The following is a 16,030-nucleotide window of genomic DNA, read 5'->3' on the forward strand; positions in this document are numbered from 1 at the left end:
ATTTGGAACTCCTAGTCCATGAAAAATGCTCTCTTACCACACCACCAGCAGCAAAGGATTATTATTTGCCTAGGACAGTATTCCTTTCTAGCCCCTCTCTGCTTCCCTCACCCATAAGTCCCGCTGGGTTATGATCGTTAAGATTCAATCCTCAACTCTTTGATATACTCTCTCCAAACCTCAGTTTTCTCGTCTATAAAATGAAATAATGCCTACCTTACTGGGCTTGAGTGAGGATTAAATGAGAAAGTATGTCCTATATGTAGTTCCTGTAAAAAGTGTGTAATAAACATGAGTTCATGGATCTTGCCTTCTGATTCCTAGCTCCTCAAAAAGTATAGTGGCTAAGCTGTCATGTTTTGGATTTCCACAGGTTATTAAGGACTGGTCTTGAGCAGGACCAGGGATAATCAAGGTGATGTCTTCCCCCAGACTCATTCCCCTGTGGAAGGATTTTAAATACCTCATAAGTGACATACCTAAAAGCAAGGTAATGTATATGTAGGATATAAATGTTATTTGCCTCTGTCTATCTTAATAGTTATGAGCACTTCTGAGGAGCATAGATCCATGGAAGCAGGCAGAGGAGACCATAAAGGCAATTGTCACCTTAGGAAGAAGTGGACCATCAATTTCTAAATGAGTCTAGGAACCTGTTGGAAAGACCCTTTTTTAATTCCTCATCTGAGAGGGAGGGAGGGAGGAAGGGAGTGAGGAAGAGAGAGAGAGAGAGAGAGAGAGAGAGAGAGAGAGAGAGAGAGAGAGAGAGAAAGCGATGTGAGAGAGGAATATCAATTGGTTGCCTTGTGTATGCACCCCAGCTGGGGCTCAAACCTGCAACCTAGTATGTGCTCTGACCAGAAATCGGCCTGTAACCTTTTGTTGTACAGGACAATGCTCCAACCAACATTGAGCCACCTGGCCAGGGTTTGCAAGACATTTTTTGTTGTTGTTGCTGTTAACCCTCACCCATTTTCCATTGACTCTTTAGAAAGAGTGGAAGGGAGACAGCGAGGGAGGGAGGAAGAGAGAGAGAAAGAAAGAGAAACCTTGATGTGAGAGAGAGACATGGATTGGTTGCCTCCTGCACATATACAGAACAGGGCCCAGAATCCAACCCCTCAGTGCATGGGACGACACTCTAACAACTGAGCCACACCAGCCAGGTCTTGCAAGGACATTTTGATAGTGGAAGGTGAACAATTTGGAGATTTGTCAGAGGAACCAGCCCTCTGAGAAAAGAGATTTTTCCAAAAAAGAAAGGAGGCCTAGCTGTTTTGGCTCAGTGGTTGGGGTACCTACCCACGGACTGAAGGGTCTCGGGTTCGATTCTGGTAAAGGGCACATACCTTGCAGTTCACTTCAGTTCAGGACATGTGTGGGAGATAACCAATCGATGTGTCTCTCTCACATCAATGTTTCTTTCTGTCTCTCTCCCTCCCTCACTGCCTCAGGTGAGGATTAACAACAACAAAATAATAAATAAAAGAGAAAGGAGAAGGCACTAGAGAAAACATTTGCCAACCTCAGTTTTGCTAAAGTTAACTCTGTGTATAAGGATCCCAATTTCATGTTGAATAGCACATGTTCTATCACTATGGGATAATATATTTTTTATATACATCATCCTGTCAAATTTAAAGGCCAGGTAGGGTGTCCTAGAAATCTTACTTAGTGTACTTCTAAGCCTTAATAACTTAAAGCTGCACTGACTTTTGGGACACTGTTGCATGGTATGTGGGTATATGGCAGTGCTCTTTCCTAATTAAACTGTTAAATGTGTCTTTTATGGCATATGTACCTTTTAGACCAGTGGTTCTCAACCTGTGGGTCGCCTAAGACCATCAGAAAACACATATATAATTACATATTGTTTTTGTGATTAATCACTATGCTTTAATTATGTTCAATTTGTAACAATGACATTGGGGGTCACCACAACATGAGGAACTGTATTAAAGGGTCGTGGCATTAGGAAGGTTGAGAACTACTGTTTTAGACAGAAGGGAGAATGTTAGAGGAGAGGTATAGTTAATTTCATATTGAGAAGAACATCAGTTTCCCCTATGCTCACACTATAAAATTTGCCCACAGAGGCCCTAAAGAGGTTTGGTTCTCTCATGTTGGGGGTTTTGTTACGTGCTTGCTAAGAGTAGGTGTCCATAAGTGATACATTGTGCATGTGTGGGCTTAACATGAGTGGTCCTTGAGGGTGAGGCATGACTTTTGGAACTACTTCAATTGTAGCTTAAGTGAGAATATATTTAGTACATTTGTGTCCTGTTCTCTTACTTTATGCCATGACTCTCCCCAGGAAAATTTAGATGATTCAAAGAATGATGTAGTTGTGCTGAGTGACCGGTCTGAGATACTATTCAAAGAGTCTCGTCATCCTCAGAATATGCCATTTATATGCTATTACTTCAGTGATGCCGACTTCTTTGCCTCCCTCTCATGGGTGACAAGCACAAAAGAAATACAGGTAAAACTGCCTACTCTTTCTTCTTTTTAGCCCATTCTACAGGGGCCTTGCCCATATAAGCCCTCACCCAGTGACCTAGAGAGCATGTGAGATTTTGCTCCCAGACATATGTCCTCATTATGGCTTAAACAAACTCTTATTTTTTTAAAAAAGTGACCTGGCACCAGGAATTCTCCCTCATACTTTCTCAAATTACAGTCTTCACATTAAATAGATTTTATGGTTTCCCTAAAGTAGGCCAAGGTTAAGGAAAGAATCTTATGCTTCCTACTTCTACAATCACCATAATCAAGGGGTAAAATTATTTTAGAATCTTCTAATTCCTCCTTGGTATGAGAATAGGGGAAAACAGTTGAATATTTTCCCCTTTCCTCTTCTACTATCATTTCTAGGCAGTTTCCATCTATTCTATTCTAGGCTGTAGTATGGATGAAGAGCAAAACTGAGGACATGGTCGAGAAGAGAACATTCTCCATGACTGAACGATTGCCGCCCATCCAGTGTATGGTACACACAGGTTCCTTTCATAACCTTGTGGCCTACTGTGGTGACTTGCTTCTGCGGCTCTTTGGGGACCACTTTCGGTCATTCAAACCCCTGGGTATAGTGCCTTGCCGCTTTAACATCAACTGCCTCTGCTATGACCCAGAAATGAAGATGCTTCTGTCAGGTATCCTGGGGGCAGTGGTCACCTGGACCATTGAGCAAAGTGGCAGGGGCCTCCAAGTTGCCCACATGGTTTCCATGCCTGGTGATGAACTTGTCCAGGACATCATATTGAATGGCCCCAGTGGCAACCTCCTAGCCCTGTGTGAGACTGTGGTGAGGGTCCTTGAGCGCCAGGGCCTGAGCCAGCTAGGAGAAGTGAAGAGGTTCACTTCTACCACTAGTGGCTCATCTATCACCTGCTGCTTCACCTGTTTTGATCAGGGCTTTCTCTATGCTGGAAATAGGACTGGGTACATCCAGGTATGGAGCCTCAGTCAGAGCTACTCTTTCCACAGTTTCAAGGCCCATTCTTCATCAGTAATATGTATCTGCAGCCGGCCAGAAGCCCACACCCTGCTAACAGCTGGTAAGGAGGGTTTCATTAAGGAGTGGAGCCTTACTTCTGGGAACCTGCTGCGGCAACTAGAACTTGGCGAGGAATTGTATCGACTCCAATTTATTGATAACATTACTTTCTTCTGCCAAACTGCCCATACTTTCTCCTTGCGCCGTCTGTCCTGTTTCTATAGCCTCTTCAATGTTTGTGGCTCTGCTCCAGAGCAGGTTCGTCGGGTCTGCTGTGGTAATAACTGGTTCCGGATCCTATGTACTACGGAGGATGGCTTGTTACGCTTTGTGTCCCCAGTAACAGGGGAGCTTCTGGTTCTCACCTGGCCCTTCTCAATCCTGGACCAGGCTGTGGATTGGGCCTATGACTCAGATAAAGAGGAACTCTTTGTAGCAACAGGGGGCTCAGAGGTGCTGGTCTTTGACACAACCCGCTGCCCTTGCCCAGCCAAGTATCTTTTATGCACCTCACCAAATTCTCAGGACTCAGTACAATGCATGGCTTATGGGCATTTCCACCTGGGTCGGGGCCTAGAAGGACTAATGTTTTCTGGATACCAGAGTGGTATGATAAGAGTCCTTTCCCAGCACAGCTGTGCTCGAATAGAGAAATTCATGCACTTTGGGGCTGTATTGGCCCTCTCTACACTGCCTGGAGGGCTTTTAGGTGGCCGAGAAAACTCTTTGCTTTGTTCTTATGGAATGGATGACTACATACGCCTATCAGAAACTGTGCTTAATGGGACTAGAGTACACCTGCGTCCTCTAGCTAGCATTCTCAGCAGCTGTCACCTAAAACACCTGATACTCTTGCCAAAGTCTGTGGGTGCCATCACAGAAACTAACTGTCTGCGTCTCTGGAAATTCCATGATTTTCTGCCCTCTGAGACACATGCAAAGTTTATAGAGACGTTGCCTCTGCATCAGTATGCAATTACTTCCTTTGATGTATGCCTGACCTTGAGTCTTTTTGTCACAGGTAGTATTGATGGCTCTGTTCGAATATGGAACTTTCATGGTGGACTTGTAGCCATGCTGGACTCAACATTGCATTTTGGTCCACTCTGCTTTGCAAATGATCGGGGTGACCTGCTTGTGACTTTCAACCAGAGTCTTTATCTGGTATCCTGTTTAAAACTACTTCCTCCAACCCTGTTGGTTCGCCTTTCCTTTATGAGCATCACAGATGACGTGCTAGAAATCCCTAAGCCTTTCATACCAAGCTTCTTCTTCTCCTTTGAGACCATATTTGTGCCCAAGTATATCTACCTTGGACAAGGGCAACAAGTATTAGTGGGTTTGGAGAAACTTGTCAATAAGCGAGCCATTGCCTTTGACCATACTGTGCCACATGTCATAGAAGACGATGAGCAAGGAAGCTCCGTATTACTGTCTACCTCAAGACCTGGTTCCTTGAAAAGGGAAGACACTGTTAAACGCTTGAGCAAATCTTATCCCCATTATGTGGTTCCTCCCCAACTACAGTTGACTGCCTGGGATGGACTCAACCCTTATCAGATACTGAAATGCTACTTTGGTCATGGGCGGAAATGGCCCTTTGCTCCTGATTGCTATATCCCCAACTCAGTGATTCGTGCCCGTCTTTGGCCAGAGGGCAGCCCAATATACCTACAGTGCAACCTTCATTCACCCATACGGAAGTTGGAATGGGACAAGTCTCAACAATTCTTCTGGCACGGTAAGGTAAAACCTATACATGATGTAAAAGAACCACAGGAAAAGGAAGATGAAGACTTCATAAAAAGGAGAATGTCCAAGGACATAACTTATAGTGTCCTTACAGACACAACAAACCGTAGTTGGCTGGGAAAAAAGATGAATGAAGTAGCTATTAATAGCTTGATTGAGACAATCCTCAACATTATGATTTATGCTCCTCCTCCATTGAAGTACCAACACTGTGTTAGTGCACTAGGGCAAATCTTTGCTTCTTACCAAGTGTCTGCACCCCTGCGCTCTGAAACAGCCCATCGTCTGCTGGATGATACAACCAATTCTAATCCACTGATCCGAGAGCTAGCCTGGGAAGGGCTGAATCGTCTAGGAATTATCACTCATCTCTTTGCCATGGCTCTGGCCCAAGGGTTAATGGACAAGGACCAAAGAGTGAGGAATAAGGCACTGAACCTCATGGCTGACACTGGAATCCACTCTAAGACTTCACTCTTAAACTTGATCCAGAATAGAGATACTTTCCAGGGGATGCAGTAAGTTCTTTGTGCCTTCCTTAATTCTTTACTAGCTTCTAATTTTCTTCTCTCCCTTCCCAGTTTTCCCCTTTCATTCTCTCACTATCTCTTCATCCCTGTTTCTTGGCTTTTCCTGTTCTTTTTCCTTGTTCACAATCTTTTCTCATTCCTAGACTATTTTGACAACCCCCTGACTCCTCAGTCATTTTTCCATTTCTTCATTTATTCCTGCAGCCTCCATACAGATCACTCCATTAATTGCCATTTATCTTCCTAGACATTTCCTTTCTTCTTGACCATCCTTTACCTTTACATACACCATCTCTGTTGTCCACTTTGCCAACTCCCCTGCTTGTTGCACTTTAGTTCTTTTTCATTTTCTCTTGCCCCTAATTCAGCATGCTCCTTCTCTTTTAACTTTCATAGGCAGGAAATGATTGGTGAAGAAAGCCTGGACAGTCTGCTGGGGATGCGTGTCACAGATCTCCAAATTCTTCATACTCAAGTGGAGCAGCGATTAAATGAAAACCTGACCTTGTCACATGGAGATGAAAAGCCTTTTTTTTCTTTAGATGTCTCAAGGATTCCTAAAATAATAGCCGTTCTTGATGAATCTGATATAATTCCAGACGAACCTGAAGTTGTCATCAAGCCCAGCAAAGGCCACAGACGGGGCCGGGCAGGGGGAAGAAAGCATGGTATGTATGGGGTGATCCACTTCATGCCTCAGAGTCCCAAGAGCAAGGTAGTTTAGGGCTAAAGTGGGTCAAGAGATATCAGATAGGAGTAGAAATAAGTGGAAAGATCTTTTCACAGAGAACCTTCCTAGAAAGAATCTACCCAAACTCAGGAAGACTCCAAGGCTTGGGTGGGAACACTGGCCTCAGCCCCCTCTATTGCTCTTTCTTTTATAGCAGTCCTCCTAGCTCATACTAGATATTGGAAAAATATTTTATTTAAGCCTCCCATGCTTTCTTATCTATATCTCCTGATTTTCTCTGCAGCCCAGAAGAAGTTGAAAGAGACTGGCACAGAGCCAAGTCCCTTAGAAGGTGAAATTGATCAGAGTAAAGTTGCACCAATTGAGATGGAGGATACAGCCATCTATTTGAGTTCTCCAATTTCTAAAGATGCTGAACAACAGCCTTCAGAGAAAGATATCTCAAAGGATGTCGCAATGACCCTGAAAATGCTAAGGAAAATACAAGACAAAATAGAAAAGAAAACAGCTCAGAAACATATAAAGAGGCATAAAAAAAAGACAAAGCAAGCTGAAGTTATAATTGAGGAACCTCTGCCTGATGTAAAGGAAGAACCAGTTGTGAAGAAGGTGCAAGACATAGGGCGGGGTGCCTTTGGAACTCCTGGCCGCAGGGCTACCCCTGGAGATGGCTCATCCTGGCGAGATGATCTATGTCGTCTTATGACCCTGAGGATATCTGGTTCCCAAACAACAATGTTGGAATCTCTAAACACTGAGTTAGTAACCATGGCTCAGAAGGTGCTGGCAGATAAGCGCCCCAGCTGGGAGCTCTTTCAGAAGATCTGTCCCCTGGTGAAGAAAGAAAGTGAAGTTCTGCTTGAGAACCTTGACTGGGATGCAGCTTGGCCAGAGGAGAAACCAATTTTTATTCATGAAGCAGCAGTTAGAGAGGACATGGTGAGCAGGGACAGTAAAGAAATACCAGAGGGGCAGGGTCAAGTACAAAAGGAAGCAGGGGATATACAGGAATTACAGGAAATCCAGGTGATTTCCAAAAAGGGGAAGAAAAAGAAAGTTATTTTTTTAGAACCAGGTGACCTAATCAAGGGGAAACTAATGCTGAAGCAAGAAGATAAGAAAACCATCTAAGAAGCCCTCTGTGCAAAAGAGGAAAGTAGTCAGAAGGAAATAAAAGTGGATAAAAAAGAGAAGAAAATGACCACAAGAGAGTGGGATGTGAGGTCTGGGAAGTGGGAGAAATGGCCAAACTAGAGGAGAAAGTAGTTGAGCAAGAAGTAAGACCAGTTATGGATAAGAAGCAGCTGTCCTTTGCAGGAATGGAAAGAATCCTGGGATCAGTGGAAACAGGCTCATGGTGAGACAAAGATATCCTGGAATGAATGGAAGAAGACTTGGGGAAAGGGAGACTCTTGAGGAAGAGGAGACAACTACAAGAGGACAAGAGAGAAGCTACCTCTAGATGAGGAAAAGCTGGCTGGCGAAAAGAGGAAGCTGGGATGGGATGAGGGAGGCACATGTCTGGGAAACTATGACAGACATGTCCAGGGAGCAAAAGTTCAAGGATGAAGAGGAATTGAGCCTGGAGATAGAAGAATTGTCTCAGGAAAAAGAAGAGCATTAAAAGGAGAAGGAGAAGAAGGAGAAGGAGAAGGAGAAGGAGGAGAAGAGCGAAGGTGAGAAGAAGGAGAAGAAGAAGAAGGAGAAGGAGAAGAAGGAGGAGGAGGAGAAAAGGAGAAGAAGAGCTGTTGACAGAAGAGCAGAGACAGATCCAGAAAGAATATAAACAGCCCAGGTTGAGAAGAAACGAACCCAAGCTGAAAGAAAACGAGCCCAAGAAAGAGAGGAAGCTGGCACAAGAAGAAGAGAGGCTGGCACAACAAGAGGGAAAGCTAGCTCAGGAAGAGAGGAAACTTGCCAGAGATCATGGGAAACTGATTCAGAGAGATAGGAAAATGGCCCAGGCAGAGAGGAAGCTAGTCAAGAAAGAGGAAAAATTGGCCCAAAGAGCAGTGTGGCTAAGCAGGGAGCAGAGAAATTGGCCCAGAATAGGACGAAACTGGCCAGAAAATTGGAGAAACTGGCTGGCAAAGAAGAGAAAATAGCAAAGAAAGGAGGGAAGCTAGCTGAGGTTAAAACTATATTAGTCCCAAAAATGGAGGAAGTGATCCAAAAGGAGCAAGATCTGGCATGGCAGGAAAAGGAGCTAACCCAGGAATTGGAGGAGATGACATGGGAAGAGGAGGAAATGGCTTGGAAAGAAGAGCAACTAAATCAGGAAGAGGAGGAATTAGCTAACGAAGAGGAGAGACTGGCTCAGAAGGAGAAGACACTGGCCTGGAAAGAGGATCAACTGGCTATGGAAGATGAAAAACTGATCCAGGAAGAAGAGCTGGTGATCCAGGAAGAGAATAAACTGGCTGAGGACAAAGAATTTATGCCTGAGGAAGAAGAAAGGCTTGCCCGGAAAAGGGAGCAATTGATGGAGAATAAGGAAAAAATGGCCCAGGAAAGGAAAATTTTGATCCAGAACAAAGTGGAACTTGCAAACAAGAAGAAAATACTAGCCAAGAAGACGACGACTCTGGATCAGGAGAAGAAGAAGCTGGGTCAGGAGAAGGTAAAATTGATTCATAGAAAAGAGAACTGGCACCAGCTTAAAGAAAACCTTTCCCAGAAAAAAAAATGAATTAGTGCAAGTAAAGGAGAAACTGGACACGTACAAAAAAAAATTGTTTCAGGTAGAGGAGACGCTGGTGAAGGAAAAGGAGGAAATTTCCCAGAAGAAGGAGAAACTGGCCAATGTAGAGAAAAAACTGGCCCAAGTAGAGGAAAACCTGGCTGAGAAACAGCAGAAGCTAGCCCAGGACAAAATGAAATTCACTATCGAGAAGAAGGAAGTACTTCAAAAACTGAACCTGCTCAGTAGAGAAGCTGATATTACTAAGAAAGAAAAGAAATTTGGCATGACAATGAAGAAACTGGCCCAGGAGAAGGTGAGACTGGTTGAAGAAAAGGAAACTCTCTCAAAGGGAGAGATTCAAGAAACCTCAACACAGAGGAAACTGAATAAGAATGAAATAGAACTACTTAAAAGGAAATTGTCACTAGTGGAGAAGATACTGGCATATGAAGATAGGATATTGGCCACAAAACAAAGTAACATTGCCAAAGAAAAATTAGAACTTGCCAGAGGAGAGAGAGTTTATGCCCAGGAAGAAAGGAAGCTAACCAAAGAAATAACAAAGTTGACTAAAGGGAACATTTTCAAGAAACTGTCAAAAATGAGCAAAACAATCATAAAGGTACTTCAAAACCTTATCAAAAAAGAAAGGATGGTAACCCAGGAAGAAACACAGATGACACAGATAACAAGGTCATTCTTGGATCAGGAAAGAATACTGAACAAAGAACAAAAAGAACTTGATGCCAGGAAGTTGGATATTTCTGAGAAACAATCAGAAATGACCCAAGATGAGGAGAAACTGGCTAGGAAACAGAGAAAACTGGCCAAAGAAATAAGAAGAATGATAAAGAAAGAGAAAAAAATAACTGAGGAGGAAAACAGACTATCCAGGCAACGGAGACAAATCATGAAGGGAGAAGAGGAGGCAGGAACAACAGAGGAAGAAGAAGAAATGTCATTTCTTAAACAAAAGCAAAGTAAAAAAAAACCACTAAAGAGAGTTAAAATGTCACAAGAAGAATTTCCCAGTCAGGGGGATGAAGTAGAAAGTGAAGAGAGCTTTTCTGGAAAAATGGAAAGCCTGTTAGATCAAGTGGAGCGAGAGAGTTTGTCTGAAGTGGAGGAGGAGGAGGAAGAGGAGGAGGAGGAAGAGGAGGAGGAGAAGGAGGAGGAGGAGGAGGGGGAGGAGGAGGAGGGGGAGGAGGAGGAAGAGGAAGAGGAGGAGGAGGAGGAGGAGGAAGAGGATAATGAAAGGATGGGGGAAGAAGAAGTGGAAGAGGAGGAGGAAGAAGAAGAGGAGGAGGAAGAAGAGGAGGAGGAGGAAGAAGAGGAGGAGGAAGAAGAAGAAGAGGAGGTGGAGGAAAAGAAGAAGATGAAGGACAAAAAAGAGGTGGAGGAAGAGGAGGAGGAAAAGGAGAAAAAGACAAAGAAAAAGAAGAAGACGGCAGCAGTGGCAGCAGAGGAGGAGAAGGAAGTGTTGGAGAAGGATGAAAGCATGATTAAGGAAGAGCTAGAAAGTTTGAGTGAGAAAGAGAGAGTGGCGCAAAGTTCAATGGAAGAAGTAGACAAGGAAAAAGAGATCTTTAAAAAAGAAATATTATTTAAGTTACAAGAAAAAAGAGGAAAGGATCTAGAAAGAAAAGAAACAGTCCCTTCTGTTAGAAAAAGAACTCCTGAGGTCAAAGACAGGGATATCAACCTGGAAATTCCAAAGATCCCTTCCAAGAAACTGATTTCAGTAGCTCTGGGGAGGGAAAAGACTATACCAGTGCCAGAGTCTAAGAAACAAATACCCTGGAAAGATAAGGCCACAGTACTTGAGACACCCAGGATATTCCCAGAGACAAAATTTATGGAAAAGCAACGTGAGCTATTGAAGAAATATCAGCCCATTCCTCCACAAGTTTTGGATACAGTTTTGGAGTCTCAAGAGCCATATTTCAAGACCCCATATTTATCCCACATATTGAGGAAGAGCAAAAAAGAACAGAAACTCCAAGGCAAACCACTAGGGGATAGGTGGCAGTGGCTTTCGAAGCATCATCCAACTCTGATGGGACAAACTAAGGTACAATTACCTGTGCCCCAAATCCCAGCTGAGGAAGTATCTGCAGATGTAAGCCTCTCAGATATAGAATGGATCCACCATGTCCTAGAACAGACAGAGTCAGGAAAACAGCTTTCCAGAGATAGTTTCCACAGATTGTGTCAGCTTGTCAAAGATCTTATCTCAAAGGGAACCTTAGAGTGGATGCATCTAGCCAAACTTGAAGCTATCATTTACCGTCACAGGCAGGTTCTGGAATCACAAAGCACATGTATCTCAAAACCCAGTACTAAGCTCATGGGTCCTAAGTACTTGAAAGTGATCCCTCCTATAAAAAGAAAGGAAAAGGAAAGCCATCTAAAACCTTTGGCTTTTTCCTCATTAGCTAAAAAAAGGATTCCAGACCCAAAGGCTATAAATTGGCAACTTCTAGGAGAACCTTACAGGAGTGCACGGGCAGAGCAGATATTCAGTGCCCTTAAGGATATGGAGAAGCAACACGTTTATCCTGCTACAAGAGACATTGTCACAGGTGCCCATGCCTCTGTAGAAAAACAAATGCTAGCACTGATGTTTCAAAAGGACTTCTGGGCTTTTAAGGATAAAAGCAGGTTTCCCAGATTGCCCAAGATGGAGAAGATGACACAGCCCAGCTCTAAAAAACAGGAAGAAGTGCCTCTATGGGAGACATTTGTGGCACTCTACCATGTTTTACGGATGTTGCAGGAGCAATACGCAGGAGACAGTGCTGCTTGGACAGAAAAATTCTACCACCTCATGGACCTGTACCAATTTAAGTCCCCTGGAATCCAGAGATTGCTACAGGAGCTGCTACTGAGAGAGGAACCCCAATCCCATAAGATCATCTACAAAGAGGCCCTAAAGGCCATAGAGCTGGTTCCTGGGGAGCGATTGTTCTACCACTTATTTTGTGGTCGTTCTCACATCCCTAGAGGTCCTCTAGAGTTCCAGGAGGTGGTGTCTCTCTCAGGGCAGAACAATGTGCATACTATGCTTCCAATGGGCATTGCCCATTATGGCATCTTAGAACTTGCCTGGAAGAGCCTGCCCCAAGCTGATATTCACCTCACCAAGGAATTGACCCACACTGTGGCTCCTACCCCATAATTTGGGACTGACTGGACATCAGGACTTTTCATTCCCACCTGGAGAAAGGTCTTGCCACCAGATCTAGACCTTTATTCCTAGGGCCCATACAGAGGTAGGGCCAGGCCAAAGCCCTTTCCCTACCCAGCTCCAGAAGCCAGCTTCTATATGTGGAATAAAGATGAAGTTCCCATATCCAACAAGCTCTGTGATATGTCCTTTTTCTTCAAATGTTGCTTCTCCAGAAATGTAGCCATGGACACCAGATACATACATACTCCAGAGTCGAGAAAACTTACCAGAAGCCCTGGACAGTGAGTCAGTTAGTTGGGCATTGTCTCATGCACTGAAAGGTCAACAGTTTGATTTTTAGTCAGGGCACATGCCCAGATTTCAAGCTCTATCCCCAGTAGAGGGCATGCAGGAGGAAGCTGATCAATGTTTTATCTTTCCCTCTCCATCTCTCTCTCAAATCAATAATAATATATATATAAATAAATATATTGAAAAACCAAAATCAAGTGGTGCTCACCCTCTGGAGGCCTTCAGACAGAAAAATCTGTTCTTGTCCTCTTCCTTCTTGTATCCCATCATCCTCTCCTAAAGCCTATATAGGAAGGAAAGCACCTTGGCACAAAAATGAATGTATATTTCACATTAATACGAGGCATTGATATAATAGAGAAAAATGGATTTTTGAGTCAGAAAACCCAGCATTTTCCCCCTTAGTTTTGGGGGTTACACGGTGGAGGCAGGTTCTATTTCCCTGATCATAGCATGCTGATGGCTTGAGACCAAAACAGCAGGAGTGTTGGATGTTGAGGAGACCCTCAGAGTAAAGGAAAGAGCTTCAACAAGTTCTAGCTAGTACTTCATTACTGGATGGTACAAAGGAAAAGGCCATTTGAGGTTAAAGCAGAAAGAAAAGGAGGGAAGCCTATGTCTTTCATTTCCTTTTTCAATACCTGGACATAGGATTTGGGGAAGATGTTAGAATTTGGAAGATTAAGTGAAAGTTCAAATAGCTCCCTCTCCTTGCCCTATTGCCTAGGGACTTATGATTCTTCTAGCAATTAAGGAGACAAGAGTTAGGGGAAAGGGATAGTAAACTGAGGAAGTTGTCACTGCCAGTAATCATGTTCCTTTCCTAATCATCTCTCTCCACCATGGAGATTTTAGAACTGCCTCTTTCCAGTTAAGCTGAGTCTTCCAGCTTCTAACAAGTAGCCCACCTGTGCCATTTGCTACCTCCATTTCACCTCTCTTGTTACTTTAATTCTTCCACCTGAGTTTGATTTTGTGGTGAAAGAGAACATTCTGAGAAGTTGGGTTCACCTTGGAGGCCAAGGGTAATGACAGCCCTAGGTATATTGTTGGGCTCTTCCATGCCAGACTACATATTAGGCCACATGGAGTATATGAGAGCTATGTGCATGGGGCAGGGAGCCTTAAAAGGAATGAGTGACCTAACAGCTGGACAAGGCAGCAAAAGTAAGCATGATTCAGCTGGCTTTGTATTCTCAACCTGAATTACTTCTCCTTTTTGGCCTCTGTTTATTTGTCTATGTCAAAAAGAGAATAGTGCACAAATTACAAATGTGGGACTATGAGGAACAACTCTATGTCCACAAATTTGACAACATAGATCAGATGGACAAATTCACTGAAAGACCAGGAAAGGGAATAGCAATACCTATCTACTTCATTTTGCAGTGGGTCCTTTGTAAAAAATTAAATTAAATTAGTGAACCCTGACTGGTATGGCTAAGTAGTTAGAGTGCCAATCCGCTCACCAAAGGGTCATGGGTTCAATTCCCGCCAAGGGCATGCACCCGGGTTGCACGTTCGATCCCCAGTCCAGGTCAGGGCACATGTGGGAAGCAATCAATTGATGTGTGCCTCTCACATCGATGTCTCTCTCTCTCTCTCTCTCTCTCTCTCTCTCTCTCTCTCTCCTTCCTCCCACTCTCTCTAAAAATCAATGGAAAATATATGCTTGGATGAGGATTATAAAAAAACAAAAGCCCCACAGTGACGAAACAGTCTGTTGTGGTTCTAGAGTGAGGAAGTCTATGAAAGGCTCTTTAGAGTACCTCAAAACCTGAGTACTGGCTGTGACAGCCTAGAAATCCTCATCTTTGTCAGAATGGCAGTGAGCAGGACTTGTTTGTATTTTCTTTTTATTATGAAAAATGTCAATCACAGAAATTCAAGAGTATTATAATGAACTCCCAGATCACATCACCTAGACTTAATTATAAACATCGTACAAAAATTGCTTCATATTTTCCTTTGTTGAAATATTTTTAAAGATCGCAGACATCATCTTTCAATTCTAAATATTCTGATACTCTAAAAAAATAAAATTTTCTTACATGATGACTTTTACATCTAACAAAATAATTCCTTAATATCATCCAATACTCTATGCACATTTTCCTGGTTTTCACCCCAAATGTCCTTTTACACTTAGTTTGAATCAGAATTCAAACAAGGTCTACATCTTGATTGTTATACTTCCTAAGACATATTAAACATTTATATTCCCCTCTCCCCAGTTTTTCCCCACCATTAATTTGTTGAAGACTGATTCTCCATATTTTGGGCTTTTCTGATAGAATTTTGCAATCTGAGGTATGGATGTGCTTCAAGGGACCATGTAGCTTCTGAAGTTAGATGAAAAAGAATTATGATAAGTACCCTTAACCCCCTCTGGGAAAAAGTCTGCAGCTTTCATGAGGTTCTTGAGGAAGTCCTTGACACAAATATGTTAAATCACCACTTAAGGAGAGCACAAAGACATCTACCTGGGCTTTAGCTCAGACATTGCCAGTAGATGAATGACCTGCAACCAGTACCTTCTCCAAACTGGGCTCTAGATTTCTAAATTTTGAAAGGATGGTTATACTTCAGACCTCTCCAGGATGTGAAAAATCGTTTCCAGCCCCTTACCTTCTTCCAGAATGTGAGCTCTGAGTAATATATGAGACTTTCCCTACTGTACCAACTGCTTTGAATCAGGAAATAGGTAATAGGGAGCTGACTTTGAGTAAGACCTCAAGGGAGAAGGATCTTACAGTTCCTAGGAGACTATCACATGCACCAACTAAGGTGAGTGAATAAAGACACTAGATTGAGATTGGGAAATGACTCTGACAGCACACAGAAACTCCTAGATGGTTTGGATCTGAGAACTGAGCCTGAGAACTCAAATGTTTAGAACAGGGAGACATAAAGGAGATTGTAATGATGCAGCTACAAGCCAAGGAACACTAAAGATTGCCAGCAACCACTAGAAGCTAGTGGAGAAGCATGGGAAAGATTCTCTCTCAGAGCCTCCAAAAGAACCAACCCATGCTAACACCATGATTTTGGACTTTTGGCATCTTGAACTGTGAACGAATAAATTTCTGTTGTTTTAACCCCCCCAGTTTGTGATAATTTGTTATGATAGTTCCAGAAGGCACTAAGTGTGCTCGTTGCTACTGGACTGACTTTGCTCTGTGGCCCTTTCCGCAGTCACAGCTAGGAAAAATATATTCACAAACATACATATGTGTATACACATGAACACACTTATATGCATACATATACATATTTTAGAGATCATGTGTTCATACCAGAATCTCTAATTTCAATCTATCCCCATAGGGGTCATTGTTGCCTGCCCCGATTTCATATTTGAATGTCCTTTCTTCCATAGTGAGTACCCTGTCTCCCA

The 16,030-nt window shown here is 43.1% G+C and overlaps 1 protein-coding gene across 1 annotated transcript; it reads left to right on the forward strand.

The window, feature by feature from the left end:
* Positions 1-418: 418 nt before the first annotated feature.
* WDR87 (WD repeat domain 87) lies at positions 419-12,586 on the forward strand. Its single transcript, XM_059666704.1, is given in 12 exon segments — positions 419-490; positions 2,315-2,482; positions 2,900-5,766; positions 6,175-6,446; positions 6,753-7,696; positions 7,699-7,782; positions 7,784-7,981; positions 7,983-8,086; positions 8,199-8,497; positions 8,500-9,155; positions 9,157-10,272; positions 10,438-12,586. Coding segments are annotated over 12 exon segments (8,673 nt in total). The 3' UTR covers positions 12,331-12,586.
* Positions 12,587-16,030: the final 3,444 nt, after the last annotated feature.

This window comes from Myotis daubentonii, chromosome 15 (genome assembly GCF_963259705.1).
Source record: "Myotis daubentonii chromosome 15, mMyoDau2.1, whole genome shotgun sequence".
Taxonomy (NCBI): domain Eukaryota; kingdom Metazoa; phylum Chordata; class Mammalia; order Chiroptera; family Vespertilionidae; genus Myotis; species Myotis daubentonii.